At 71.9% G+C, this 27,844-nt stretch overlaps 4 protein-coding genes across 5 annotated transcripts; 2 read left to right on the forward strand and 2 right to left on the reverse strand.

Moving 5' to 3' along the window:
* The first annotated feature begins 1,010 nt into the window (after positions 1 to 1,010).
* Positions 1,011 to 11,173, forward strand: PLEKHG5 (pleckstrin homology and RhoGEF domain containing G5). Its single transcript, XM_075772956.1, has 22 exons — positions 1,011 to 1,203; positions 3,008 to 3,084; positions 4,477 to 4,606; positions 4,789 to 4,891; positions 4,972 to 5,032; positions 5,133 to 5,224; positions 5,303 to 5,439; positions 5,516 to 5,664; positions 7,252 to 7,437; positions 7,622 to 7,792; positions 7,868 to 7,963; positions 8,052 to 8,102; positions 8,222 to 8,371; positions 8,446 to 8,556; positions 8,627 to 8,776; positions 8,863 to 9,000; positions 9,229 to 9,348; positions 9,455 to 9,587; positions 9,660 to 9,775; positions 9,847 to 9,986; positions 10,065 to 10,850; positions 10,957 to 11,173. Exons 1-22 carry the CDS (start codon positions 1,071 to 1,073, stop codon positions 10,964 to 10,966), a joined length of 3,240 nt encoding a protein of 1,079 aa, XP_075629071.1. The 5' UTR covers positions 1,011 to 1,070; the 3' UTR covers positions 10,967 to 11,173.
* A 9-nt stretch (positions 11,174 to 11,182) lies between these two features.
* On the forward strand, positions 11,183 to 15,833 carry TNFRSF25 (TNF receptor superfamily member 25). Of its 2 annotated transcripts, XM_075772960.1 has the most exons (7): positions 11,183 to 12,116; positions 13,786 to 13,981; positions 14,072 to 14,203; positions 14,289 to 14,441; positions 14,546 to 14,627; positions 14,720 to 14,778; positions 14,867 to 15,826. In XM_075772960.1, exons 1-7 carry the CDS (start codon positions 11,295 to 11,297, stop codon positions 15,493 to 15,495), a joined length of 2,073 nt encoding a protein of 690 aa, XP_075629075.1. In that variant the 5' UTR covers positions 11,183 to 11,294; the 3' UTR covers positions 15,496 to 15,826. The 2 variants fall into 2 exon arrangements, with proteins under 2 accessions (XP_075629075.1, XP_075629074.1); XM_075772959.1 differs by having other exon boundaries at positions 13,786 to 14,203; positions 14,867 to 15,833.
* Positions 15,834 to 16,218: 385 nt separating this feature from the next.
* On the reverse strand, positions 16,219 to 27,551 carry LOC142604692 (espin-like). Its single transcript, XM_075772957.1, has 14 exons — positions 27,205 to 27,551; positions 26,203 to 26,396; positions 23,748 to 23,934; positions 23,479 to 23,661; positions 23,269 to 23,400; positions 22,972 to 23,191; positions 22,622 to 22,899; positions 20,964 to 21,125; positions 20,706 to 20,880; positions 19,036 to 19,181; positions 18,665 to 18,946; positions 16,716 to 16,795; positions 16,623 to 16,634; positions 16,219 to 16,529 (listed from the first exon to the last, which is right to left on the reverse strand). Exons 1-14 carry the CDS (start codon positions 27,496 to 27,498, stop codon positions 16,382 to 16,384), a joined length of 2,493 nt encoding a protein of 830 aa, XP_075629072.1. The 5' UTR covers positions 27,499 to 27,551; the 3' UTR covers positions 16,219 to 16,381.
* Positions 16,781 to 18,520, reverse strand: LOC142604727 (espin-like protein; the record flags this gene model as incomplete). Its single annotated transcript, XM_075773286.1, has 1 exon — positions 16,781 to 18,520. A coding segment is annotated over one exon (1,260 nt), but the record flags the coding sequence as incomplete, so codon positions are not given.
* Positions 27,552 to 27,844: the final 293 nt, after the last annotated feature.

The raw sequence follows: 27,844 nt of genomic DNA on the forward strand, positions 1-27,844 counted from the left end.
CGGAGCCAGGGGATGAGCGGGTAACCCCCACGCACCTGCGCTGAGCCTCCCGCGTCTGGTTTTGGACCTTTCCAGGGGGACCAGCTGGCAGGGCTTTCTGGGGCCCCGAGGTGGATGCCTCGGGCAAGGGGCACCACGCTGGCTCCCGGTGCTCACCGCGAGCAGCAGCAGGGCAGCCAGGGGCTTTGGACGTGTGAACCTGGGCGTAGCATCCTGCCAGCAAGGGTGAAGGACATTTGGTTCTGTGATCAGAAGGAAATTGGTTACTTGGTACCTAAAACATCGAGGATGTGCCAAGCAAAGCAGGATTGTTTTTTCTTTTAACGCGTTGGCACCTGTTAATTTTGCAGCAGCAATGTCTTTTTTAATTTTTGGTTACCTTTTCTGGCGCGGGGCGCCAAGAAACAGCAAAGCTACGGGGAGCATGTGGCGCCTTTGGAAGAAGCAGCTGTTGATGCCGATAGATTTGGGGGCTGGGGTGGGCTTAGCCAGGCTGATCGTCCCGCGTGCTGTTTCGGTTTTTCCCCTGTTTTAGGGAGAGTTTTGCAGGGGGCAGGACAAAGGTGGGTTTTTTTGTGCGTTTTAAGCCCTGTCTGGTGCTTTCCCATTTGCTTGGATCTAGTGGTGGGGAAAACCCCCCTAAAGCCCCGTGTGGGCTGGGGGCCCACGGGGGGTGCAGCCGGGGCTTGGGGCAGCGCATTCCTGCCCCCCCCAAAGCCATCCGACGGCAGAGCACTAAACAGCCCCCCTCTTCATGCCGATTATTTTAATCACAAGCGCGTCTTGTCTCTGTGGCCGAATGTCTTTCATAGACGGCGGAAAGTGAAATTTGTGCAATGTCTGTAGGAGGCTGAAGAAAGGCCCTTTGTGTGCCCCCCGCGCGGGCGCTGGGCAGCCTCCAGCAGCACCCTCGGCCGCCCTGCGGCTCCCGGCTGCCGGCGTGAATGCGCCGCTTGTCCGGAGACCGTGATCTGCTCTTAAAGCCGGAGCCGGGCTCCCCCGGTTAGTCCCACCGGTGGCCCTGGCGGGGCGGGCACGGCTCCGGGGGGCCCCCCGGCCGCAGCCCCAGGATGTTTCTGTACTGGAGGAAGCGAGGTGCCTACGAGCTGGAGGCTTTGCCCGCCGGGCTGGCGGGGCTGGAGTACGGGGCGGTGGAGCGCTTCTCCTGGAGCTCCAGCCTGGACATCAGCGAGGAGCCCGGGGGTAGGTGGCATGGGGTCACGGGGGGCTGGCAGGCTGTGGGCAGCCGCACTTGGCCAAAAGTCTCCTGCCCTGGCAACGAGGGCGAGGGGCTGGGAGAAGCTCTGGCCACAGCGGGGATGCACCGGGGAATGCGATATGGATGCTGCAGGTGCAGCTGGGGAGCGCCAAGTAAACCGCCCCGTGCCACCAGCACTGCTCCCTCCCGGCTCAGAGAGATGTCTGAAACAGCAAGCTGCCACGGTGTGCTCCAGTGCAAGCACGGTCTGGTTTCACACTCGTTTCCCTATCGTCACCGGGAGAGCTGGGCATGATAACGCAGCAGGGAGGAGGAGGAGGAGGTGGCCAGCTGGGGAGAGGAGCTGGCGGGGACAGGATCCCTCCTCTAGCCCCACAAGCATCTGGTGGGGATGGGGACACCCTCCTGCCTCCGCCAGAAACTGGGGCTCCCTCTGTGTGCTCTCTGCCGAGCAGCTCCCGTCCGGCGCGCGCGTGTGACCTGCTACCAGGGTCAGAGTTTGGGAAAAGCCACACGCGGCTCTGGCCGTGCTGGCAGCTGTGGCACAGGGTTGGTCCCCGGCATCGCCGGCCACTCTGGCTGGCCTCAAGTTTTCGGTGAGTTTGGAAAACTTTCCCTTGGGTGCGTGAAAGAATTTCTTATTTGTTTCCGTTATTATTCCCGATAGGTCAAGTGAAACAGCAGCAGCGGGGGGCGGGGGGCTGGCCCGGCACGACAGGCGCTGCGGGGCGGCCACAGGGACAGAGCCCTCATTGTGCTCCCGCCGTGGGGGCAGCACCGCAGCCCCAGCTCCCAGCTCTCTCCCGGTGGGTGGTGAGCCGAGCCCTGCCCGGCTGCTCCCACACCATCATCCAGCAGCGCACACCGTGCCGCGGCAGCCCTGCCTGTGCCCGGGATCTCTGCCGGGAGCTGGGGCAGCCAGCGCCGGCCCGGATTGACTCCCGCTCTGTGGGCAGAAGCAGCAGCTTTTTCATCGCTGCCCGAAAAGGCGGTTTTTCCTGCAGAGAGTCTAACCCCGGCCTTGGCCGCAGTCCCACTCGGGCCGGCACGGATGCTGTTTTTGTTGGCAGGAGGGATGCAGGAGAGGGGAGTGGTGCGGTGGGGGAAGCCCCTGTGCCGGCTGCTCTGCTGCTGCGGCCAGTGCAGCTGTGCTGCCTGGTGCAGCCTCGCCGGCTGGCCTCTCTGCATCCCCCGCACCAGCTCGGTGCCCAGCAGGGCAGCTTCCCATTGCAGCCCTGCGGTGGGGTTGCTGTGCGGGAGGGTGTTCGTGCTGCTCATTTGCCACAAGCCACTGGGAATCTGTTATTTTTAAACGATTAGACAAGACACATAACAAAAGCCTTCAAAATAGGATTTGTCCCCAAGGCCGATTTAGCTGTCAAAGCTTAACGTGGCTCCTAAGCCCCTTTGGGGGCTGGCAAGTGGCAGATTTAGCGTTCCTGCTGCAGCCCCCAGTCCGTGCTGGCCCTGCGGGAGCTGGGGCAGGTCTGTGTGCTGTTCCCGCGACTTAGGGTGCCAGATCCTGAGGCTGCGGGTTGCACAGCACCTTCCCCCAGCGGGGATGCAGCGCTGGCTCTTGGGCATGGAGTTCCATCCCCCTGGATAGGCTGCGGGCAGGCAGGAGCAGGCAGGCCCAGCCACAGCTGAGCCCGAGTGCTTTGGGAAGCTCTTAAACCCAGGTTTGTGGTGCGGGAACTCGGCACAGCCCCCTGGCACAGGCAGGACCGGGAGTGGGGTTGGAGGGGGCTCACCATGGCACCCCAGCACTGACACCCCCCCCCCCCACAGCTGAGCCGTGCCCACCGGAGGAGACGGTGCTGTGCTGCCAGAACCCTGACTGCACCGGCGAGAGGAGAGCGGCCAAGGTGGGTCCTGCGGGGTGGTGGGCAGTGCCGGGCAGCTGCCTCCTGCCAGCGCCTGGTGTTGGTCTTTCAGGTGAGAAGAGGCAGCCAGCAGCTCTGCCTGACCTGCCGCTCCTTGAAGCCCCCCCAAAGCTACCATGTGCCGGGAGCACGACGGGGCCAGGAGCTGATCCCTGGGGTGGGCAGAGGGGTTTGGGCATCCTGCCTGGTCCCTCCTGCAGGGACAAGCCCAGGACTGAGCCGCCGGCACAGGCTGGACTGGGAGCCCCACAGCCCGGTGGGGTAGCTGCTGAAGGTCCCAGGGATCCCCACCAAGCGAGCGCCGGCTGCGGTCACTGTCCAGAGCCCGCGGCTGTGCTCCACATCTCGCGGGTGCCACGACGGTGTTGGGCTGGGGCATGCGGTGGGAGAGGACGAGGAGGACTGGGATCCAGGTATCAGGGCGTCCATGGCGGGGACAGCGAGTCTCCGTGGCTGGGGCCGCCTCGTGGCCCAGGGTAGGACACCGGTGGGTGCCACGGTAGTAGGTGCTGCCGAGGGGCTGGCAGCCCCTCAGGGTGCGCGCGGGTGGTGGGAGCGCGTCAGCTCTGACCTCAGCAGTGCCAGGAGGAAGGAGGGCAGGAAGCGGGGGTGGCTGGAGCTGCACGGGCGCTTCCTCCCTGCAGCGGCACAGCGTGCTGCAGGCAAGCCCAGGCAGGACTCCCTCCTCCCTGGCAGTCCCTTGCACCCCTCCACATGCAGGGTGGCAACGGGTGTCCCACGCAGGGATGGGGACGTGCCAGCAGTGCAGTGGGGCTTGCTGGCGGTGGGCAGTGGCACCGCAGTCCAGCCAGACCCCCCACCAAGGCGGGTGCTGGCCGGGGGTCACGGGCTGTGCACCGTGCTGGGGGCCCAGCCGGGGGTTTAAAAATAACCCACTGTGAATGCCCGGTGGGGCTGGGGCTGCAGCCGGCGCACAATCGGAGGAAACGCGCCGGCTTCGAGCATTGTTTCGCTACAGACGCTCGCTTCCTCTGTCCTGCCGCGGGGACACTGCTCTCGCCAGCACAAAGGGGCTGCGGCACGGGAGCGCGGCCTCCCTGGCACCTGGTGAAGCGCGGGTGGCACGGACGCAGTTGGCTGTCCCCCGGCTCCCCCTCCCTGTCCTCACCATGTGCAGTCTTCCCGGGGGCCCTGCTCAGTGCCGTGGAGCAGGGAGGGGGCTCTGCGGTGCAGACCCCCCTGCCTCACAGCCGTATCCTGCTCACACTGCTTTCCCCACGCCCGCTGCGGCCTCAACGTTGCCCACGAGCGGTGTGCCGGCAGCAGTTCGGTGGTGCTGCCTGTCCCTCCTGCTGGCGTGCCGTGGCTGGCCCTCCCCGGCAGCCCATGCCCAGTTGCCACGTGCGCCCGCAGGTATGCCACCACGCGGAGTGCCGGCGGCTGAACTGCAGCAGCCCCCTCAGCCTGTGTGAGCTCTGTGACGGCCACCTCCATGGCGCCATGCACTTCGACGGCCACATCCGCTTTGACCTGCCCCCGCAAGGTGAGCCGGGCTGGATGCCACCGGCACCGCCGCTACTGGCGGCTTGGCGTCAGCGGGACGCGCTCAGGGCCGGCGCGGTGCAGCAATGGGAAGGGGATGCACTCGGGGCCGGCATGGCACGGGGATGGGAGCGGGATGGAGCTGGGGGTCCCGGCACAGCCCAGCTCAACGCCTGTTTGCAGGCTCCATCCTGGCCCGCAACATGTCGACGCGCTCGTGCCCCCCACGCACCAGCCCTGCCTCCGATGTGGAGGAGGAGGAAGAGGGACCGGTGGACAGCAGAGGGTGAGCCCCTGGCCCTGCGTGTCCCTTGTGCGTCCCCAGCCTGTGGCGTCCCCATCACTCTGCTTGCCCTGTGCCCGCAGGGAGCGGAGGAGCTCAGCGCTGAAGCTTCCCAAGAAGAAGGCTTGGCGCAGGCACACGGACGTAAGGCACCAGCCTCTCTCCCTGGGGACTCGGTCGGGCAGCAGTGGGGCCCTGGCAGGTGGGAGGGAGCCCTGGGCAAGTGGCTGCCACCTCTCCTCAGGACCCCAGCAAGGAGTGTTTCACCCTGAAGTTCGACCTCAACATCGACATTGAGGCGGAGATCGTGCCAGCTGCAAAAAAGAAGTCCCTGGGGTGAGTCTGCCAGGTTTGGATGTGGGTACGGATGCAGGGACGGACGCAGAGATGGATGCGGGGCTTGTGTCCCCACAGGGAGGTGCTGCTGCCAGTCTTTGAGAGGAAGGCAATTGAGCTGGGCAAGGTGGACATCTACCTGGACCAGTCCCACACGCCGCTCTCACTCCAGTTTGAGGCGTACCGCTTCGGGGGGCACTACCTGCGAGTGAAAGGTACGGCAGGGGCCCAGCAGGAGGCTTGGCCACCCCCCGGCTCCCGGGGGACTCTAACCGCCCGATGCTCCCACAGCCAAGCCTGGGGATGAGCTCAAGGTGGAGCAGGCAGCGAGGGATGCCAGGTCAGCCAGCCTGCCCATCCTGCACGCTACTGGCACTGCTGCGCTCCTCAGATCGGCACCGGAGCCGGTGCCAGGATGCCGGGAAAGTGCTGACAGCCTGGTGAGTGCCAGTGCCAACCCCGGGGGTGAGGGACTGGCAGGGCACAGGATCCCCCTGTAGCCATCCTTGTGGGGAAGATGGGGACGTGGGGCAGTGGCATGGTGTCTCCTGGATGGCCTTGTGTGGCATGGGCTGAAGCCCCCCCTGGAGCCCCCAACAGCTAGTTTGGCTCCTGGCTGTGCCCTGCCGGCTGTGCTGTGGTGGTGGTGGTGCATGGGCAGCACCCTATGCCAGGTGCGGCACCTCAGCCGGTAGCACCAGCCCTGCGGCCATGCCACGTACAGCCTGGCACCAGAGCAAAGGCAAACAGCAGCCCCGGGGGCCCCGGCGGTGGCAGCCGCTCGGTGCCGCCCTGGCCCCAAGGCTCGCCCTGGCCGATGGCCCTCCTTTCGCTGCGGCACCTGGCAGCTGCCTAGCACAGCTCGGTCCTGCCCCATGGACCCTGGCCCCAGATAAGGTGCGGGGCCGGGCCGCACTCCCCGTGGGAGCAGGCTGCCACGCTCGCGGGGAGGGGCTCCGGGGGTGCTGGCGGGGGGGACGCAGTGCTCAGCCCCACGCCGGTGGCCCTGGAAGCTGGCAAGCTGGCCGTGTGGCCAGGGCTGGTGGCCACCCGCGTTCAGCAGTACGACACCTGGCTGTGGCACCGGCGCAGTCCCAGCGGGGCCAGGGCACCAGCCGGCACCCAACTGCCCCCACAGGGCTCTCGGCCCCAGCTGCCTTCCTGGGGACAGGCGGGAGCCGAGCCGCGCCAGGCTGATGGGGCTGGCAGCAGCTGTGGCACTTGGGGACGCAGTGGCACGGTGAGTAACGGGGATGGTGCCCGCGGTGGCTCTCCCTGACGGGGACCAGGGACGTGGCAGGGCGTGGGGCCGTGGTGGTGGCAGCGGTGACAACACGCTATGTCCTGTGGTACGGTGACAGGCAGGGAACCCCGGCCCTGCTGCCCTTTGTGCCAGGGCGAGGAGATGGAAGCGGCCGCGTCCCCACACAGCCCAGGGACACGTTGAGAGGCAGCCGGTGCAGCGGTGCCCGGGCTGGCGGGAGGTGCTTGGCCATGACCCAGCTCTCACGGCCGGCCGGGGGGGGCTTTGATCTCTGCTGGTGAATTGTTCGGCTCTGGTTAGCTTATCTAGCAAGGAGGGAAATTAGGTTTTCGGCGCTGGCCCCACCTCCTTTTGTTTCGGACGAGCCCGGCCGCAGCCTGCCCGGCTCCAGCTCCGCCGTCTGAGCTGGGAGCACGGCTCGGCAGGAGGCTCGGCCAGGGTGCTGCACCCCGTGGGATGCCCTGAGCCCCCACGCTGCCGGGGCTGCTTGCCCACGACCGGCCGGGCTTGGCCAGGCAGCACCTGGGGCCCTGCGCTCCCAGGATGCAGGTAGGCAGGTCAGTGCGGGCAGGGGAGCGCGGCCGGGGGGACCCCGCTGCCCGGGGGTGCCGTCTGGGTGTCTGCCTGTCCCACGGGCGCTCGAGGTCAGCCCTGCTATAGCATTGTGCTGCGCCGTGCTGCGCCGTGCTGCTCCCCCATCCCAGTGGCCTGGGCACCCAGTGCCGGGAGCTGACCCGGGGGGCACCGGCTGTCCCTGCCGCAGGCTCCAGGCCGGCGGAGGAAGAACATGACGGAGTTTCTGGGGGACGCCAGCATCCCCGGCCCTGAGCCAGCCCTCCACGGTGGTGGCTCCCTGCCTGCCAATGGCACTGACACCTGGAAGAACCGTGCTGCTAGTCGCTTCAGCGGCTTCTTCGGCTCCGGCACCGGTGCTGCCTCCTTCGGACGGGTAGGTGGGAGTGGGACGCGGGCACGGGGAGGGGGCGCGGGAGCTTCCCGCAGCGATGCTAGGGAGCTGGGATGAGTCCCCCCAGGGCTCGAGCCCCCCCAGCTCCACGGGCAGGGTGAGGGGGGTCCATGGCACATCCCCACGGGCCCCCTGCCCAGCCACTCTGCTCCCCGCTTTCGGCCAGGAGACTGAGAAGCTGGAGCAGCTGGCGAGCAGGCTGCACGCCTACGGCAACTTTGGGCTGCCCAAGCTGCCGCCCCAGCTCCGCTTCGACCGTGACTCCTGGGAGGAGGATGGGGATGAGGCCGGGCTGGTGCTGGAGGACAGCTGGCAGCAGATCATCCGGGGTGCGGAGGTAGGGCCAGAGGGGCTGGGGGGCCGCGGTGGCTCTGCCCAGCCACCAGCACGGCGCTGACACTCAGCCCGGCAGGCCCTGTCGCGCCGGCAGTGCCACCAGCAGGAAGCCATCTGGGAGCTGCTGCATACTGAGGCCACCTACATCCGCAAGCTCAAAGTCATCACTGACGTGAGTGCCGGCGGCAGCAGTGCTGCGCCGTGGCAGGGGGCTGGGAGCCATGGCTGCACCCCACCGGCTCCCTGCTCTGTCCCCGCAGCTCTTCCTCTGCTGCCTGCTGAACCTGCAGGAGTCGGGGCTGCTCTGCGAGGTGAGCAGTGGGGGGCTGCGGAGGCTGGGGACCCCCAGGTCGGGGATGGGACCCCAGTCTGGCCACACTGGCAGGGCGGGGGTGCCGGCCTGGCGCAGCTGCCTGCCTCCCACCCGCAGGTGGATGCCGAGCGGCTCTTTGGCAACATTGGGGAGATTATCCGGCTGCACCGCGAGCTGTGGCGCGGTGTCATGGCCCCAGTGCTGGCCAAGGCGCGTCGGACTGGGGCGCTGCTCGACCCCATCGACTTCCTCAACGGCTTCAAGATGGTGAGTGGGGACCCCATGCCACGGTGGGGGGCCGTGCTCACCATGCCCTGCTGTGACCCCCCTGTGTCCCCCAGTTTGGCTCCCTCTTCAAGCCCTACGTGCGGTACTGCATGGAGGAGGAGGGCTGCATGGAGTACATGCGGGCGCTGCTGCGGGACAGCGAGCTCTTCCGCGCCTATGTGACGGTAAGGGGAGCGGACGGGGGCCGGGGTTGGGGCCGGGGCTGGTGCCAGGGCTGATGCCTGCGTGCTGCAGTGGGCCGAGAAGCATGAGCAGTGCAGCCGCCTGAAGCTGAGCGACATGCTGGTGAAGCCCCACCAGCGCCTCACCAAGTACCCGCTGCTCCTCAAGTCTGTGCTGAAGAAGACAGATGATCCGTGTGCCCGCGATGCCATCACTGCCATGGTACGGGGCCGAGGGCACGGTGTGGTGGGGCGCGGCATGGGGTGGTACCCCCCCCCAGCCCCTTACACCAACCTCCCCGGCCACAGATTGGCTCCGTGGAGCACTTCATCAACCACGTCAACTCGCGGATGCGCCAGCGGCAGGAACGTCAGCGCCTGGCCGCCATCCTCGACCGCATTGACTCCTACGAGGTGGTGGAGGGCAGCACCGACGAGGTGGACAAGGTAGGCTGGGCATGGCGGAGCTGCCATGCCGTGCCACCCCATGTCTTGCCACCCCATGCCATGCTACTCAATGCCACCTCCTGCCATGCTACCTCATGCCATGTCATAGCACCCTATGCCACCCTATGTCATTTCATGCCAAGCTAAGCCACCCCACCTCATGCCATGCTACCCCATGCCTGGGCATGCCATGCCACCCCATGTCATGCCCGGCACTGATGCCGGCAGCTGCTGAAGGAGTTCCTGCGGCTGGACCTGACGGCCCCGATCCCCGGCACCTCCCCGGAGGACACCCGGCAGCTCCTACTCGAGGGCAGCCTGCGGATGCGGGAAGGTAAAGACAGCAAGGTGAGGACTGCGGGGGACGGGGAGCCTCGGCCCTGGCCCCTGCCCACCTGCCCCCGCCCCTGCCCGCCATGCCAGCCGCCGCCCACGGCCCCGCTCTTGCCTCCAGATGGATGTCTACTGCTTCCTCTTCACCGACCTCTTCCTCATCACCAAGCCCCTCAAGAAGGCTGAGCGCACCAAGGTGGTCCGGCAGCCTTTGCTGGTGGACAAGGTCGTCTGCCGGGAGCTCAGGGACCCGGGTGAGAGGCGCCGGGGGCGATGGGGGCTGCGGGGGGGGGTCCCCGGACTCTGCTGACGGCCCCTGCCCACAGGCTCCTTCCTCCTCATCTACCTGAACGAGCTGGGGAGCGCCGTGGCCGCCTACACCTTCCAGGCCAGCGGGCAGTCGCTGTGCCGCAGCTGGGTCGAGGCGGTGCGCAATGCCCAGGTGAGGGGCGTGGGCGGCGGGTGGGGGTCCCGCGGGCGCCCCGGGCCTCTCTGATGCCTCCCCCTCCCCAGAACCTGCTGCAGCGGCTGCGGCAGCGCCGGCGCCTGGAGCAGGAGGAGGATGAGGAGGAGGACGGCGAGAGCGGCGCCTCGGCCGCCAGCTCACCCACCGTCCTGCGCCGCGGCAGCGCCAGCCCGGACTCGCAGCGGTGGTAGGGAGCGGGAGGGGGGGCCCCGCGCACCCCCCCCGGCCCGGCGCCGGCCCCCCCCTCACCCTGCTACCCCCGCAGCCCCTCCGACGGCTCTACCGAGACCCTGGCCGTGGTGGCGGCGGACGGCGGCGACGAGCTCTCCTCCCCGGACTGGGACGCGGGGCCCTTCGGCTCGACCTCGGACAGCTCCTCCGTCGGCACCGGCACCTCCGTCGGCACCGGCACCTCCGCCGGTACCCCCACCTCGGCCGAGGGCCCCAGCCGGCAGCTGCCCGCGGGGTCCCTGCCCGTGCCCCTGCCCCGCGGCGCGGCCCCCCCGGCCAGCGGCTGCCGCTCGTCCTCCATCGACAGCGCGTACGGCACGCTCTCGCCCGCCTCCCTGCGGGACTTCGGCCGGCAGCCCGAGGGGGCGGCCGAGGAGGGGCGGGAGCCCCCCCCGGCCCCGCGGCCCCCCTCGCCCCGGCTGCGCCGCCGGACGCCCGTGCAGCTCCTGCCCTGCCCGGCCAGGGTGCTCAAGTCCAAGTCGGAGGCCAGCCTGCCCCAGCTCCTGCCCCCCGGCCCCCCGGCCCCCCTCAGCCAGAGCCGCAGCCTCTCCGACCTCTGCGCCGGCCCCCCCCGGACTAGCCAAACCCCCGGCCCCCCGGCCGCCCCCGGCAGCAGCGGCAGCTCCACCTCCGAGCTCTCGGAGCCGGAGGAGCCGGTGCAGAGCCCGGCGTCCCTCCCGGGGGGGCTCGGTCGCGACCCCCCGGCCGCTGCCCGCCGGACCCTCTCGGACCCGCAGTCGGCACAGCACCGCAAGCTGACCCTGGCGCAGCTCTACCGGATCCGGACCGCGCTGCTGCTCAACTCCACGCTGACTGCCTCGTAAGCGCCCCGCACGCTGCCGGAGGATGCTCCGGCCCTCCCGGATGCTGGCCCGGGGCCCGGGCCCGGCGCTGAAGGCACCTCTTCCCCGTTCTGTGCCTTGCAGGGAGGTCTGAGAGCCGCCGGGGCGGCGAGGACGGACGCGCGGCCGTGCCGAGGAGCCGCTCCCGCTTCTAACCGTAGCGTAACGCTGGGGCCGGGCAGAGCGGGCGCTGGGATGCCGTGCCGGTGGGGACACGGACGGGGGTGCAGACCGGTCCCCTCGGCGAGGACGTGCCCCGGGCAGGGGCTGCCCGCTTCTCCCCGGCGCGGGGACGGACGCGGCGCACCGCTCCTGCCGAGCCCTTGTCCGCGGAGGTGCGGGTTGCCGGGCGGGGCCCAGTCGGCCCTGGGTGGCGGGGGGCTGCGGGGGGCCGGGGGGCGGCTCCGGGGGGCGAGGAAGGGATGACGACGTTGGCGGTGGTGAGCGGGGAAGGTGCCGGGAGGGACGCGGCGCCGGTGGCGCGGTGCTGCGGGCGGCGCGGGGAGGAGGCTGGGGCCGGTGGCAGGAGAGGACGGTGCTGGGCTGGGGCGGGCGGCGGCCCCGGGCTCTGGCCGGGGCAGGGTTTTCCCCCGTGGGGTGGGATGGGCGGCAGCGGACGGCAGCGCCCGGGGCCGGAGCCGCGGGGGGGCCGTGGCGGCGGTCGGAGTGGCGGCTGCCGTCCCGTGCCGGACGGTGCTCCGCGTCCCGGCCGAGCAATAAACGCAGCCGGTGCACGCTCGCTCCCGCCTCGCCTCGCCTCTCCTTCGGCCGCGGCGTGCCCCGGGGCTCGGGGAGGGGACGGGGCCCGGGGCGGGGGGGTGTGGGTGTGGGGGGTGTGTGTGTGTCAGTGCTGCTCCCCGCGCCCCCCGCATCCCCCCGGCCACGGCGGCTCCGTGCCAGCGGGAAAGGGAGGGCGGCGGCCGGGCGGCCCGCGGCGAGGCGGTGCAGGTCCCTCCCGCGCCCGGCGCTCCCGTCACACGGTTTCGCACCCTCTGGACTCATTTCCAAAAAAGCATTTCCTCCTGTCGCGGTCGGGTGTAAAAGCCTGTGTGGGGAGGGCTGGCGCTCACTCACCACGCGTCGTCGGCTGCCGGCGGCGGCGATGGGGTGCCGGGGCACCCTGCCCGGGCGCTGAGCTGCCCCGACACCCCGCTGCGCCCACCGCCCCGGTCCCCTCGCCGCCCCGGCATGACCCAGCCGCACTGGCCGCAAGGATGAAGCGCTGCTGCCCGGGGGCGGCTTGGGTGAGTGTGGCGGCGCCGGGGTCCTGCGGGCCCCTGGCACCCATTGCGGGGTGTCCCGGGGCCGTGGCCGCGGGGGGGTCTGGAGGAGGTGGGGCGGGGTAAGCCCAGTGCCAAGCGTGCCGAAAACGCTCTGCCCCCGCCCCGGCTGAACGCCCGGGACTGGGGTCCACCTCGCCGAAGCGCCTGCAGCGTGGCACGGCCGCGGGGACCGCAGGCACGGCACGGCCACGAAGACCGCGGGCACGGGCGCGAAGCAGCGGTGGGAACCGTGGGCTCAGCCGCGGGGCTGCAAGGCAGGGCACCGCCACGGGGACCGGCTGTGCCGACGGCCGGCGGGCCCGAGTCAGGGCCGCCGGTGGTGGCGGCTGCAGGGGGCCATCCCGGGGCTGGGCCGGGTGGGTGTCCCGGCGCACGGGTGCCGGCAGCGGAGGCCGCCCTGCGGCCGCGTTACGGGCAGGGGTGGCGCTTGCGCGGCACAGGAAGCGGTGGCTGTTGGCTGTCCCCGCCGCGCAGCCGGCGGAGGGACGGCACCTGTGCCCGCGGGGCACCTGCTCCCGCCGCCGGGGAAGGGGGCAGCCGCCCGCCCGCGGGCAGGGCCCCGCCATGGGAAGGTCGTGCCTCGGCGGTGACTCAGACGTGCCGCTGGCAGCCGGGGCCGAGGCGGCCACCCCGGTCTGCCGTCGGCGCTCTGCGAGCGGGGCGGCCCGTGCGCGGTTTCCAGTCCGCCGGCGGGTTTAGTAGAAATGATTCAGCGACCGTAATCGGGGCCATCGCGGCTGGGAAATCCAGCCCCCGGCAAGGAATCCCCTGGCTCCCTGCCCGCGCTGCCGGCTCCGCGGCTCTCCCCGGCCCCCCTCCCCTGTCCCGGGGCGGGGGGTGCCTACGCGGGCACTCCCTGGCCGCCCCCGCTGGGGCCGTCCGCCTAGCGAGGCTCCCCTGGGTGCAGCGCCCGGCTCCCCGGGGCAGGGGAGCGGTGACCTAGTTTGGAACGCACGTACGAGGCGCGATAGCATCGGGGAGAGCGTGAGCCGGGCATGGCTTCCTCTCGGGGAGGAAATCGCCTCCTCTGCGAGGGAGATAAACCCCAGGAAAGTCAACGCCGGTAGCGTTAACCCTCCCGCGCCCTGCTGCAGGAGCCTCCACGGGCTGGCCATCCCGTGAGCAGGAGCACCGGCACGGCCGGCGGCCTGTGCGCCCGACTTCCTCCTCCCCGTCCCCGGGGACACGGCGAGGGGCAGGCGGCCGAGCATCCCGGCCCTCGGTCCCCGGCCTCCCTTCCAGGCCAGCCCGGCAGCACCGTCTGCAGAACACGCGAGGGGCACCCGACGGCGGCCCCCGGGCACAGGCGGTGGCACAGCGGCCCCCGCGGCGTGCGGTGCCCCGCGGCGCCAGCAGGAAGCCGCTTACTCGGGTACGGCGGGGAAAGCACGGCGGCAGGGGCTGCCGCGGGGCATTCCCGGCCCTGGGGCCCCACACCCGTGCAGCTCCGGGGCACGGGGCCGCGTCTCCGCCCGTCCTGCCCGGCTCGGGCGCCGGTATTCATGCGGCACTGCCCGGGCTCGGCTCTGGCTCCGGTAGCCCAGCGTGTGCGGCCGTTAGATTGGGGAGCACGGTGCGAGGGCTGCCCCCCCCCCGGCTGCCTGCATCCCTGCCCTCTCCCTGCCCACAGGTGATCCTGGCAGCGCTGTGGCTGGCGGCGAGTGAATCGCAGCCCCCGAGGTGCCGGGACCGCTCCGTGCCGTGGGCGCAGCGGGTCCTGGTGCGGCCGCCCAGCCGCCCGCGGAGGCACGCCACCAGACCCCCCTGCCCCGCCGGCATGAACTGGATCGAGGGGGCTCGCCGGTGCTGCACCCAGTGTCCCGCAGGTGAGAGCCGCCTGGGCATCACGGCCCGGCCCGGCCCGGCCCGCCGTGGCACACCGGGCGCGTCGCCCCATCACCCCTCTGTCCCCGCAGGGACGTTCCTGGTCAGCCCCTGCTCAGGCCGCGGCAACGACAGCGTCTGCACCGCCTGTCCCGCCGGCACCTTCCGCGCCCAGCCCAACACCTTCTCCGAGTGCCAGGCTTGCTACGAGTGCGACCGCCAAGGTGAGCTGGCAGCGTGCTGTGCCGTGCCGCGCCGGACGGTGCCGTGCCGTGCCGTGCCGTGCCAGTCACCTCCCGTCTCCTGCAGCTTTCCAGAGAGTGCTGAGCAACTGCTCGGCCACCAGCAACGTCGCCTGCGGCTGCGAGCCCGGCCGCTTCCGCGACTGCCTCGACGAGCGCTGCAGCGACTTCTCCTGCCGGCAGTGCCAGCCCTGCACCGGGCGACTCATCCAGCGGCCCTGTGAGTGCTGCCGGCCGGCCCGCAGCGTGCCCCTCCGGCCGAGCCCCCTCCGGCCGAGCCCCCTCCGGCCGAGCCGCCCTGCCTGACGCCCACCCTCTCCCCAGGCTCGGAGGCGCAGGACGCGCTCTGCGGTAGCTGCAAGCCGGACTTCTACGCCGAGGGCAGCGAGTGCCGGCCGTGCCGCACGTAAGCGCCGTCCCCCTGCGCCCCAGCCGAGAGCACGCGTGGGGCCCGCGGCGTGGCGCAGCACGGCGCCCACGGCTCCCCTCTCCTTGCAGGAGCGCCCCGGAAACGTGCGGCAAGGAGTGCCAGCGGGCGTGCGGCGGCGGCGGCGGAGGTGCGGGGGCGGCGGGGCAGGGGGCGGCGGGGGCGCGGGGGACGGCGCGCCGGCGGTCTGACGGGGGTGGTCCCGTTCCTCCTTGCAGGCTCGGGGTTGGAGTACGTCCTGCTGGCGCTCACCGGGCCCCTCTTCCTGGGCGCCCTCGCCATCTACCACAAGAGGAAGCGGCTCCGGCACGATGACCCGGCGGGAGCCCCCACCGCCGCGGCGCGAGCGGCCACCCCCGCAACCGGGGCCGCGGCCACGTCGTGGTGCCAGGTCAGAGCCCGGGTGTGGGACGGCCAGTGCTGGACCCAGCCGTGCTCCCTCCAGCTGACGGAGCACGCCGCTGGCACGGCGAGGCGGAGCCCCGAGCACCGGCCCTTACTGCGGGAGCAGCCCGGTGGCGCGGCACGGCCGGGCGGTGAGGCGGAGCCCTCCGCCCCCCCGGAGCCCCGCGGCGCCCTGCTGCAGGGCAGCCAGCTCTACGCCGTCATCGACGCGGTGCCGGTGCGGCGCTGGAAGGAGTTCATGCGGGTGCTGGAGCTGCGGGAGGCGGAGATCGAGCTGGTGGAGCTGGAGGTGGCCCACATCCGCGACCAGCAGTACGAGATGCTGAAGCGCTGGTGCCAGCAGACCAGCGCCACGCTTGACCGCGTCTTCGCCGCCTTGGAGCGCATGGAGCTGGCCGGCTGCGCCGAGGCGCTGCGCCGGAGCCTGCCGGTGGGCCCCTGAGCCCCGGCCCCGCCGTCCCGGCAGAAGGGAGGTCCCGGCACCGCCCCGGCTCGCCGGGCGCCTCGGCAAGCCGTACCCCTAAGTATTGTTACTTATGCCGTGTAGACATTTTATGTCAGTTTTACGTCCCCTCCCCGGCCCCCCCCCCCGCCCGCCCCCCCCTATTTATGTCCCCCCGCACACCGGCTGCCCGGCCGCTGGCGGGACGAGCGGGCGCCGAGCCCGCCGCCAACCCATGGGATAGTTCTCGAGGCCGCCCGCTGCCGGGCGCGCCTGCCCCGCCCCAATAAAGTGGCGAGTTCTCGGTCCGCCGGGACCCGGCCCTTCTTCCCGGGGCTGCGCCGGCATTGGGGCCACCACCGGTGAAGCGGCCACCCGAGGTGACGGGGGCGGTGCGGGGGTGGCGTGGGCAGCCCCAGGAAGGCGCGGGGCACTGCTGGCGGGGTTTATCGTTTTAATCGCGGGAACGGCAGGCGGTCCGGGGCGGAGGCGAGCCGGGAGCCGGCTGCGAGCGGCTCCAGAGGCGGGAGGGGCAGGAGGGGAGGCGAACGCGCCGCGGCCGCGCCGGAGAGCGGGGCCGGGGTAGGGGGGGGGCGGGCGGAGCGGGGGGCCGGCCGGAGCGGCCAGCCCAGCCGCGGCGGGGGAACCGGGCGGCGCGCGAGGAGCCAGGGGCCGCACACCGCGACAGCTCGCTTGGCGAAGGGCAGCGCGGGGGGGGGGGCGGCGGCGGCGGGACGGGGGCTGCGGGTACCCGGGGCGGGGTCTCCTCCGGGTCGGGCTACGCGGCCGTCCGCGGCGGGAGGAGGGTGCCGAGGCCCGTCCCGGTCCGCGGTGGGACCCGCTGGCCTCCTCCCGCCGCGAAGAGCCGGGGCGCGGCTTGGCGTGGCTAGTGCTTGGCTATGTCCCCCTTCTTGAGGATGATCTGCCGCTGCCAGGGCGCCAGCTTTGTCTCATCGTACCCGAGAGTCCTTAGCTTTTCCGACTGCTCCTTCTCCTTCTCCTCCTCCTCCCGCTTCAGCTTCTCCTGCTCTTTCCTGCTCGGCAGCGGAGGGCACGGGGCGCTGCGGTCACCGGAGCCGCCGTGCCCGCGTGCCCGCCCGCCCGCCCTCCCGGGGAAGGGCACTCACCGTTTCTGCTCCCTGCGAAGGCAAAGGGAAGAGCGGGGTTAGCGGAGCCGCGGGGGCGGCCGGCCGGTACGGCGTCCCCCGGCCCCGGCTCACCTCTCCTCCTCCAGCTTCTTGCGCAGGATGTCCCTCCTCCAGGCCGGCATGCTGGCCAGGCGCGCCTCCTCCTCCTTCTCCTGCAACAGACAGCCGCGTTACCGGCGCCGCCCCGCCGTGTGCTGCCCACGTCCCGCCGGCGGCCGGGCTTGAGCCGCGCTCGCCGCCCGCCCGCTGCCGGCGCGGGGAGGAGGAAGGAGTGCGCGGCGCGGCCAGCCCTTCGCAGCACACCACAGCTTTATTGCACCGACACGCGGGGGCCCACACCGCCCCGGCACCGCAAACGCCACGCCGGAGGGGCGCGCAGCCCCCCCGCACAACACACAGCCACGGCAAGCGGCACACCGCAACCCCGGCCCGGGGCCGCGCGAACCGACACCGAGCCCTCCGCCGAGCCGCGCCGCGGCACTGCCCGGAGCCGCCTGAGCACGCCGGGCACCGGGTCCTGCTGCCCGCCCCCGCCCCCCCCCCCCCGGCTGCCCCCGGCGCCTGCTGCCGGCCAGCCCCGCTCCACGCCGCTGGCCCTGCCGAGCGTCCCGCCGGGCTCAGGTGTCGGACATCTCCGCCTCCTTCTCCTTCCAGAAGGAGAAGCTGCGGTCGATGAAGCGGCAGACGTCCTCCTCGCTGAACTCGCCCAGCTCCGGCACCGGCACCGGCACCGGCACCACCGCCCCCTCCCCTCCCGGGGCCGCGCTGGGGGGCTCCGGCGGGCTCTCCGCCACCGCGGCGGGGCCGGCCCCGAAAAACTCCTGCACCAGATCCTCGAAGCCGTCGAGCCAGCGGCGGTGGCCAGCCTCGACCCGCTCCAGCGCGGCGCGGTGGAAGCGGCGGACGCGGTGCCAGCTGTGGCTGCCCAGGCGGTCGAACATCTCGTAGCAGAGGAGGTGGCGGAACCGCCGCTCCTCGGGGCTGAGCGGCATCTCCAGCAGCTGGAAGTAGCCCAGCATGAAGAGGTCGAGCGGGAGGCTGTCGTGGGGCAGGGGCGACCCGCCGACGTGGGGCAGGAAGTGCTGGGGCCAGTACAGCACCGCGGCGCGGCTCAGCCGCCGGATCTGCCGCCCCGGCACCCGGCGGGCGACGCTCCTCCAGCGGGCCAGCAGCCGCCCCGCCGCCGGCCGCCGCCTCCCCGGCCGCCGCGGCCGCTCCTCCCCGGCCGCCGCCGCCAGCGCCCGCTTCTTCCAGTGCTCCAGGAAGAGGAAGACGGCGCGTTCCTTGCGCGCCTCGGCAAGCTCCCGCGGGCCGCTCGGCTCCGGCCGGCTCCGCCGCGGGGCCCCGTCCCCGTACTCCTCCTCCAGCACGGGCCGGCGGGCGCTGCCGGGGGGCTGCGCCCGCTTGCGCTTGGGGACCCTGGGGAGGGGCGCGGGGGCGCCCCCCGGCCCCTCGTAGTTGGCTTTGAGGCTGCGGACGGAGACGCCGCAGCCCAGGATTTCGCGCCGGGCGTCGTGCGGGGCGCCGGGGCCGCTCCCCGTCCCCCCCGCCCCGGGGCCCTCCCGGCCCCCCAGGGTGGCCGGCGGCGCGGCCGGGCTCCTCGGCAGCGTGGGGGCCTGGCTGCCGCGGGTGGGCGGCTCCGCGAGGGCGAAGCGCTGGGGCGCCGGGGCGGCGGGCAGCGGCGGGAGCGGCGGGAGCGGCGGCAGCTCCTCCTCCGGCCGCCCCGGCGGCGGCTGCACCGGCTGCGCCTCCTGCATCACCCGCAGGCTCCCCAGCCGCCTCTCCAGGTGCCGCACGTCCTCCTCCCGCATCGGCTGCCCGGCGGGTCCCGGCGTGCGGCTCCCGGGCTGCGGCGGGAAAGAGGGCGAGGGGGCTCTGGCCCCTGCAGGCGGGGGGGGCGCTCCCCCCGGCGCGGCCGGGAGCCGGAGGCGATGCCACCGCGCACGCCGTCTCGCCGGGTCCTGAGCCGCTGGGCCGTGCCCGCGCCGCGCTCGCCGCCGCACCGCGCCGGACCCCCCTACCTTGCGCCGCTGCTCCTCTTCCTCCTGCATCCGGAGCTGCAGCTTGCGCACCATCACCTGCCGCTTCCACTCGGGGATGGGCCGGCCCTGCTCGTCGTGGCTCGGCACCAGCGCCTCCGCATCCACCGCCGCCCCGGCGCCCGCCGCCGGCACCGGCGAGCTCCCGTTCAGCACCGGCTCCGGCGAGCCCCCTGCCAGGCAGCGCGGCGGCCCCGTGGCCTCGGGGGTGGCCGGCGGGGTGGGCGTCCTGGTGGGCGACGGGGAGGACGCGGGCGACTCTGCCTGCGGAGGAAGGGGAGGAGGGAGGGAGGGAGGGTGGGAGCCCGCCGCGCCCCGCCGCCGGCTCCCCTGCTCCCCCCGCCGCCACCTACGTTGGCCCCCGCCTGGCCGCTGCCGGAGAAGACGGTGGTGAAGCCTTTGCTCTGTGGCGTCGGCTTGAGGCTCTTCCCGGCCTTGATCTCGGCCAGCAGCTCCGAGTTGTCGCCGGTGGGGGACATCATGTTGAAGGACTTGGTGCCTGGGGGAGCAGGGCGGGCAGTAAGGGCCCCGCCGCCGGCAGCCCCCCGCCCCCCCGCCGGCTCGTGGGGCACGGGGGTTGCGGGGTGGCTGGCTGACTGCCCCCCACACCCGGGAGCCTCTGGGACCCCCGCCGGCGCGGCATCCCGGCACCCAGCCTCCCACGTCCATGGGACCAGCACCCCGGCACCCAGCTCCCCAGGTCCAGAGGAACCGCACCGCGGCACCCAACTCCCTGGGTCCGTGGGACCCCATCGGAGCAACACTCAGCTTACTGGGTCCACGGGACCCTCTGGAGCAGCACCCCGGCACCCAGCTCCTGGGGCCCCAGTACAGCCCCAGCCGTGAGTGCCACCCACGCCGCGGCACCGTGCTGTGACAGCAGTGACCTGCCTGTGGAGGGATGGGTCCATGGTTGGTGGCAGCCCTGGCACAGCAGGACGGCCCCATGGCCATCTCACCAGACCCCCTACGCTCCCCGCAGCCCCCCGGCAGCAACAAACCGACAGCGTGAGCCAGCCCCACTGGCACTGGGGCAGAGCGGTGCCCCCGGGGATGCCCGTGTCGCCCGCCCCGCGAGCACCCACCGTTTGTGCCAGCCATGCGCAGGTCCCTAATGACCCATGGTGCCGTGCCAAGGCAGAGCCCCCTCCCCGATGCCGGTGCCTGCAGCTCGCCCCGCTCGGCCACACCGTGCCAGGGCCAGACAGCTGTGGGTGCTGAGGGCCCGGTGGGGCGCGCGCACTGCCATCCAGCGCCGGCTGAGACCCTCCAGCCCCGGGAGCTGGCGCTAATAAAGCGGGCGCTGAGCGGCGGCCAAGCCTGCCGGCTGCAATTAGCGGCGGGGGAGCGGCCGGTGCGCTCACGTGGCGGGGTCACGCCGGCCGGCTGAGTGCAAACAAAGGCCCTCTGTGTGTGGGGCCGGTGGCAAGGCTGCGGGGGACGCGGGGGGCATGGGGCACCGGCACCGCCAGCCCTGCCTGGTGGCTTCGGCAGCCCCGCACCAGCGCTCACGGCGCCCGCGTGGCATGCCGGCCCGGCAACGCGGCAGCGAGGCCTCAGCGGGCAGGAGGGTGCGGGCAGCTGCTGGTCCCGGTGGCCATCAGTGCCCCCTGGCTCTGGCGTGGGATGGTGCCAGTCGGGCCCCTCTAGCCGTGCCCCGCGCCGGGGCACCCCCTGAGCAGGGAGGAGTGCAGGGCCGCAGTACTTACTCTTCATCTGCCTGAGCGCCTTTCCTCCTAGGGGGAGAAGCAGAGAGGCGGCGCAGCGCGCGCAGCAGAGGAAGGATTTGGCCACCGCGAGACAAGAGAGAAGAGAAGCGGCCAGCAGTGAGAGCAGGCGGGGGCGGGCGGGCGTGGGGGCCCCCGCGCCGACACCGGAGGAAAGAAGGACAGAGAGGCCGTCAGGAGCCGCGCGGCCGCAGCGCCACGGGAGGACATGCACCAGGGCGGCTGGCGCCACGGTGCAACCAACAGGACACTGCCTGGGATCGCTCCCCGTGCCCGCCTGGCGCCCTGCCACTTACTTCCTGTGGAGGAGGAGGAGCGGCGTGGGCCGGCAGGGGTCTCGGCCGGTGGGGGTGGCGGCGGGGGCGGTGGGCAGGCAGCATCGGGCAGTGGTGGGGGTGGTGGTGGTGGCGGCAGCTCAGCGCCAGGCTTGCTCTCCCCATTGCGCATGGTGTCCGCTGAGATGGACGATGCCTGAAAGAGAACATGGGCAGACGTCGCCCGGTGCTGGTGCTGCTGAGCCACGTGCAGGCTCGTGTCGTGAGGCGGGGGCTCACCTCCTCGCTATGCGCCATTCGCCGGGGTCCAGGCTGTTCGGCTGTGCCGTGCCCCAGGTGCTTGTAGTAGTCGCCGGTACTCGGCTGCTTGCCGAAATTCCTTGACCGCCTGGTGGAGTCGGCCCGGCGCAGGCCCTCGGGGCTGCTCTCGCGTGATGCTAGCTGCAACGGGAAGCGCAGCTCAGTGCCGCCGTACCAGCTGTGACCAGGGTGGCCGTGGGGCAGAACCGGGCAGAGCGGGGCCGTGGGGCAGATGCCAGGCTGGGGGGACGGCAGGCGCGTGCCCCAGGGGTCCGCTCGGCACGAGGCTGCACTGGGGCTGCATGCTGGGATGGCAGCGTGTGCTGTTAGTGCCTGGCACCGTGACCCCACAGCCTGTGCCCAGGAGCCCGGCCGAGCCTCCCCCGGGATAACCCCCTGGGAACAGGAGTGCCGAGCCCCGGCCCTGTGGATTACTGGGAGCTTATCCCTCGCGGGGCCGGGGCCTGGTTCCAAACCTCCCTCTCAACGGGGTTCTGAGGCAGTGCAGCCTCAGCTCACCCCGGCGCATACCGCAGCGGCTTTGCGGGTCGCGCTGCCAAGAGCTGGTGCTACAGGGGGCTTTGCCCGCACCTCAGGTTTGGGGAGCTGCAGCAGTACGGCCCTGCTCCCCATGCCGGGGGCCCCGCTATTTGCATTTCCCCGTGCGCCACTGCTGCTGCCAGCCCCAGCTAAGTCAACAAGCACCAGCTCGGCGCTTCCTGCTCTGGCTGCCGTGGGCGCTGTGCCAAGCCTGGCTCCCGCTCCGGTAGCCCCAGCCCCGGTCTGGTGTGAGGGTCCATCCCGCTCGGCCCCGCTGCATGAGGCACCTGCACCGCTCCGGCACCGGGCTGGCACCCGCCCGCACCTCCCCAGGGCAGCCCGGCTCTGTAGCCCCAGGCAGGGCTGCTTGTGACCCCGGTAAGCGCTAACGGCCAGGGCGGGGCACAACGGGGTCCCGAGCCCCGCATGGGCCTGGCACACACTGCTCTGCCGAGACCCCCATCCTGCATGTCCCCGTCCCCCATGGCGCTGGGCTCTGCCAGTGCCCCGGCCGTGGCCGTGCACCGGGCTCCCGTCCCCGGTCGGGTGGCAAGAGCCATGGTAGGGGGTCGGGATGGCCCCAACCCACTGCATCCCTACGCCCCCCCGGCCCGCCCCGGGGGGCTGCACCCCTCTTACCTGTGCACGCCCGGCTGAGCCCTCTCAGCGCCTGGCAGCACCGGCTGTGCCACCCGACACCCGCAGCGGGCGACACCGGAGCCGGCTGCTCGAGTTACAGCCTGCGCAGCCGCCCACGCCCAGCTCGGCGTGGTTCCGGTGGCATCGCCGGGGCCATGTGGGTGCGGCTGCGATGGCCAGCCACGCGCTGGCCTGCACGGTGCGGCAGGGCCGCCCAATGCCGTGGAGGCACTGGAGTATCGCCGGCCCCGGCTTGCTGCACTCTGGCTCCGTGGTGCGTGCCAGCATCGTGGGCACACGGCCTCAAGCTGGGACTGTCCCCTCCCGGTGCTATGAAGAGCTAAGAGCTCCCCACAGGGGATCGGTGCCCGGTGGCATGTTCCCCCCCCGGGTGGCACGTCCCCTGAGCTGCGTGGCCAGCAGCAGCTGTGCATGGGACATGGTGCACGGGGCCGTACCTCTCGGCGCAGTGCCTGGCTCTCCACGTGCCGCAGGTTGTTCTTGGCCCGCACGTAGATGTCGGCGGTGTGGGGGGCGGCGGGGGGCGCGGGCGCGGGGTAGCCGGGGGGCGGCGGGGGCGGCCGGGTGGCAGGGGGCGGGGGCGGCGGCGGGGGGAAGGCAGGGGGTGGCGGCAGGGGGGAACCCTCGCCTGCCGGCCCCCGGCCCCGCGGCCGCGTCTCGGGGTCCAGCATGTCCATGTACGCCTGCATGTCCGCCAGCGCCGGCTCGGGCACCCCTGCGCAGGGGAGGGGGTCAGGGGGGGATGGCCCAGCGTCCCCCGCCCCACACGCCCTGGCCCCGCACTCACGGGCGGCGGGGGCCCCCGGGGGGCCACCCCTCTTCTCCCCGGTGCTGGACTGGCTGGAGTGGCAGGAGTCGTAGTTGGAGAGGGTGCTGGCGGGGGAGCCCACCTCGAAGCGTGCCTGGGGCGCCGATGCCGTGGTGTTGGGTGACGACATCCCCGAGTCGGGCTGCCGGCCCTCCCCTTCTGCCGAGGGGTCTCGCGACAGCACACGGTGCTCCACGCTCTGCCGGCACAGCCGCGTGGTCAGGCGGTGTGGCGGGAGCGGTGTGGCTCCGCACGCTCCCCGCATGCTTGGCGTACCATGTTCTCCACGGTGCGCAGGTACTGGGCGCAGTGGCCGTGGCCGTTGTAGTCGGCGAGGTCAGCTGCCGTGTAGCCGTCCTGGTCGCGGATGCTGAGGTCGGCGCCGTTCACCACCAAGATCTGGCAGCACTGGGGAGAGGGGGGTGCGTGGCAGGGCAGGAGGGCGGCCCCCCCCACCCTGGCACCCCGCTCACTGTCAGCACCCACCTCCAGCTCGCCATTCTCAGCAGCATCGTGCAGCGGCGTGCCGCCCCAGCCGTCGGCGGTGATCTCCCCGCCGTGCAGCAGCAGCCAGCTCAGCACCTTGGCGTGGCCGCGGCTGGCGGCAAAGTGCATGGCCGTGGCCCCCTCGGCGTCCCGCTCCGACAGGCTCACTGTCGTGAAGCTCATCTGCGCGGGTGGGTGAGCTGAGTGCCGGTGCCAGCAGCCCCACGCCGTGCCACCACACCGCCATGCCGCACCCAGCCAGTGCTTACCAGCCAGACGATGACGGTGTTGTGGCCCATCTGGGCGGCGGCGTGCAGCGGAGTCATGCCGTCGTGGGCACGTGCGTGGGGGTCGGCCCCGCAGTCCTGCACCAGGTACTGGATGATCTCCAGGTGGCCCTCCTGGCAGGCGAGGTACAGTGGGGTGGCCCCCGTCTTGGTCTGGGCACTCAGCGTGCTGCAAGCGGGGCACAGCGCCCGTCACCCGCGGCCACTGCCGCTGGCAGTGTGCCGGGACAGAGGGGCATAGGGGAATCATGAGTCACAGGGACGCGGGGACATGTAGGACACCAGGGACACAGTGGACATGGTGGCCGGGGGGCAGGCAGGACAGCGCCAGGGCTGGGCAGCGTGGGCTGGAAGCTGTCCGCCCTGCAGCTCCCCGCTGGGTCCCCGTGCAGCGGCAACGGCTGCGGTGCGAGGTCACTAAGTTAATCAGCCTGCTTAGGCTAAGCTCCTTCCTCCGGCTGTTTTTGGACACTGCAATTTAGCAGTATTTTTAAATAAGCAGCTTAGGCAGCACTGGACACGGGGAAGCCGGTGGGGAAAGGCCAACCTGCACCATGGCGCTGCCCGGCCCTGCCACCCCCCGCCGCCACGGTGGGCCTTGGCATCCCCACGACCCGCATTGTGCATCCCGAATCACACAGCCTGCATCCTGCATCCCAATCCGATATCCCCACATCCCACAGCCCCGTATTCTGCATCCCATGTCCCACATCCCTGCATCCCACATCCCCGCCGCACAGGAAGCTGTTTTATTAAGTGCTCCATAAAAAAATCCTGTTGAATATTTAAAAAAGGAAGAGCAATAAATACTCTGCTCTGTTATCGCAACGATCGTGGGCCCTTAATAATTGATCCCTGTAACCGTGAGACGGGCTGCGGCCAATGCTGCCTTCCTGCCGTGCCGTGCCACAGGGCACCTGCCCCGCAGTGCCGCAGCGCCGAGCCCGCACACCGCTGGGTGCTCCCCAAGCAGGGGCTGGGGCCGGGTGGTGGCAGGCTGGGCCAAGGACAGGGGGATGGCGGGGGCACAGGCACGCGTTCAGCCCCTGATCGCCATTTTCCACTAATCGGGAAGCGGTTAAGCCACTTGGGCGAGCACCGGTAAACTGCTTTGCCAGATGGTTACGACCCCACGCCAGGCCACCAGCTGCCGAGGACCCCACGGGGCTGGTGTAAAGATGGGCCGGGAGCACAAGCATCCTGCAGCAGCACCCGGGGATTGGATTTCTCAGCTGTAACGGAGCCTCTGGGCGGGCACAGGGCTGGGAGCAGGGCCAGCCCTAAATAATTCAGGGGGGAAGGCGGCGACGGCAGTGGAGCAACCCCAGCAAGAAGCGTGAAAGCCGACGTGGGAGGGCTGCTGCCAGCGCTGCACCGTGCCGGGGCCGACACCGCAGGCACTAAGCGGGAGCCGTGGCTGGGCCAAGGCCAGGCTGTGGGCTGCGGGGGGTTAATCCCTACAGGTGCCCAGGGCTGAGCCAGCACACCTGGGGCAAGGGGATAAAGAGCTGGGCCTGGGGCTGGGGAGGCTGCAGCTGGTGAGCAGAGGCAGGTGGTGAGTGCCATGGGGGTACAGGCACCCTGCGATGGGCCCTGCCTGGTGGGAAGGATGGGGGGGGGGGGAGTCTGGGGTTGTGGCACCCAGGGACAGAGGGGTGCTGAGCCCCAGTTCACCTCCCGCTGCCTTGGGACCCCCTGGATGCAGGGGAGCTGTGCACCCCTTCTCATCCGCAGCCCTCGAGCCTGCCGGGCACAGTGTGGAGCAACAGCGCATCACCCGGCTCCACCTCGGTCGGGGCTGTACGTTATTTCTAGCCGCCTCTGCCTACCACAGGAAATCAGATTAGGGGCTGCCTAATCGCCTGCCATGCATGCCTGGTGGGCTGCGGTGCCGTGTACCCTGGGGACCAGCCCAGCCCCAGGTACCGCTCAGGAGGCAAAGCAGGGACGCTGCCGCAGCAGTGCCGGCCAAGTGGGGCTGCCACGTCTGGCGATGCTTGCGGCCCTGGGCGGGTGGAAAGGTCGCCTCTGGTGCGGGGAGCGGCCTCTCCTCGGCGGGTAGCCTAATCCATTTACATAACGGCAGGCGGACAAAGGCGGCTGTGTTATCACCCTGCGCCAGGAGCCCAGGGAACCGACCCGGCAGCTGGTGGCAATATTTCTGCCAGCACTCGCCACTGTCCTCCTCACCCTTTCTGGGCCATAAAGAAGGTACAGCTGGCTGCCCAGCCTGATAATGCTGCTGCGTTGCCCTTGGAGCCGGGGGACCAGGGTGGCTGCGGCATCCGTCCCCAGCGCTGGCGCCTTGCCCGGTGGCTGGAGGGAGGGACGTGGCGGCAGCGGGCACCCTGCGCCCCTGCCAGCCCCTCTCCCGCCGGTGGGACAGCGAGCCCCCAGCATGGAGCTCATTTTGCCCGCCGGCAGCAGGGGCCGTTACCTGGGGCAGTGTCCCAAGAGGAGTCGCAGGGAAGGGAAATCCCCTTTGGCCGCGGCGTAGTGGACGGGCAGTGCGCCTGTGTCGGTGGCTGCCGTGGGGTCGCTGCCTCCAAAGCGGAGGAGCCAGTCAATCACCTCGTGGTGACCGAAGCGGGCTGCCAGGTGTAGGATGGTGGCACCAGAGTTGTCTGTGTCCTGTGGGAAGAAGCGGGGCGGCCGTCGGCACCCGGGAGCGTGCGTGGGACGGGGGACCATGGGTGGTCACGGGGCATCCCCCAGCTGGGAGCTGGCCCCGCGGAGGGTGGGCTGGCCAGGGCGGACGTCCCGTCTGCATGGAGCAGGGCCAGCGGGAGGGGAACGTGCCATCGGAGGGGCCATGGGACAAGCGTGTCTGCTCTCCGTTGGGGCCTGCATCCACACACAGCGAGCGCTGTACAAAGCCCCCCTTGTTCTGCCGGCGGCGGGCAGCCCCTGCCCGTGGGGGCTCGCCGCGGAGCCCCGCTGTGCCGCCGGCCCGGCTGCCCTCCACGCTCGGCGGGGCGCGGGCAGAGCTGGCCCCCGGCCAGGAGGTTGCCGAAGCGTGCTGACCCCGTCCTTCCCGCTTAATCCCCGCGTCCAGCCCCTCCGCCGCCTCCTCTTCCTCCGGCCCGTCATATGTCGTTAGCTCTCGGCCGGCCCCGGGGCAAGCCGCTTACCGCCCGGTCCTGCCGTTGTGTAACCCCGGGAGGGGCCGGCAGCCCCGGCACGGCCCCGAGGGTCTGTGCCCCCTCTCGGGGCTGGGCGACGCCGGGGGTGCCCCGGCTGCCAGCCGCTCTGCACGGCGGTGTCCTGCCCGTGCCGGCCGGAACACCGGCTCGCCGGCGGCAGAGCTGGAGGATCCACGCGCGACCGTCTCCCCGCGGCCGCCGCCACCCGCGCGGGGCCGGGGAAACCCTCCCCGGTTGCCCACGTCCACGGGAGTCCTGCCTCCCCCCCCCCCCCCGCCCCGCGTCCCCGCTCGCACCTGCACGCCGCAGCCCCCCTGCGTGAGCAGCCACTGGAGACAGGCGAGGTTGCCGGTGGCGGCGGCGTCGTGGGCCGGCGTGGCCCCGTTGCGCGCCCGCGCGTCCCCGCGGAGCGCGGCCTCGGCCGCCAGGTAGCGGAGGCAGGCGAGGCGGCCGGCGCGGGCGGCGTGGTGCGCGGGGGAGGCGCCCAGGGCGTCCCGCAGCCCCGGCCGCAGCAGCCCGGCCGCCCGCAGCCCCCGCAGCGCCTCCACGTCTCCCTGCCGCGCCGCCAGCAGCGCCCGTTCCAGCGCCATCCCGGCCCCGCCGGCCCCGGCGGCGGCCCCGGCCGCCGCTTGGCACTGCGCGGCGCTCCCGCCCCGCCGCCCCTGGGCCCCGCCGGCTCCTCCTCCTCCTCCCTCGGGGCCGGCCCCTCCGCCCGCCCCGCCCGACGGCGCGGCGGCCGCCCGCTGCCCCTGCTCGCTGCCCGGTGCCGCTGCCCCGGCCCCCCGCGCCGCTCCCACCTGCCCCTGCCGGGGCAGCCGGGCTTTGCCGGGCTGCCGCCGGGACCGGGACCGGGACCGGGACCGGGACCGGGGGCGGCCCGGGGGGACCCCAGGAGCTGGCCGTGCCCGGCCGCCGGCGCTGCCGTCCGCGGCCCTG

This window comes from Balearica regulorum, chromosome 21 (assembly GCF_011004875.1).
Source record: "Balearica regulorum gibbericeps isolate bBalReg1 chromosome 21, bBalReg1.pri, whole genome shotgun sequence".
Classification (NCBI taxonomy): Eukaryota; Metazoa; Chordata; class Aves; order Gruiformes; family Gruidae; genus Balearica; species Balearica regulorum.

Excerpts from the sequence above, each read along its gene's own strand:
- PLEKHG5 (XM_075772956.1), top strand. The coding sequence starts at position 1,071 with ATGTTTCTGTACTGGAGGAAGCGAGGTGCCTACGAGCTGGAGGCTTTG. Across the intron at positions 8,103-8,221 it reads AGTCGGGGCTGCTCTGCGAG|GTGGATGCCGAGCGGCTCTT; the intron begins GTGAGCAGTGGG and ends TCCCACCCGCAG. Across the intron at positions 9,001-9,228 it reads GCACCGACGAGGTGGACAAG|CTGCTGAAGGAGTTCCTGCG; the intron begins GTAGGCTGGGCA and ends TGATGCCGGCAG.
- TNFRSF25 (XM_075772959.1), top strand. The coding sequence starts at position 11,295 with ATGACGACGTTGGCGGTGGTGAGCGGGGAAGGTGCCGGGAGGGACGCG. Across the intron at positions 14,442-14,545 it reads GCGACTCATCCAGCGGCCCT|GCTCGGAGGCGCAGGACGCG; the intron begins GTGAGTGCTGCC and ends CCCTCTCCCCAG. Across the intron at positions 14,779-14,866 it reads GTGCGGCGGCGGCGGCGGAG|GCTCGGGGTTGGAGTACGTC; the intron begins GTGCGGGGGCGG and ends TCCTCCTTGCAG.
- LOC142604692 (XM_075772957.1), bottom strand. The coding sequence starts at position 27,498 with ATGGCGCTGGAACGGGCGCTGCTGGCGGCGCGGCAGGGAGACGTGGAG. Across the intron at positions 19,182-20,705 it reads CTCCTCCTCCTCCACAGGAA|GCACCAAGTCCTTCAACATG; the intron begins GTAAGTGGCAGG and ends CTGCTCCCCCAG. Across the intron at positions 18,947-19,035 it reads GCGGCCAGGCGGGGGCCAAC|GCAGAGTCGCCCGCGTCCTC; the intron begins GTAGGTGGCGGC and ends CTTCCTCCGCAG.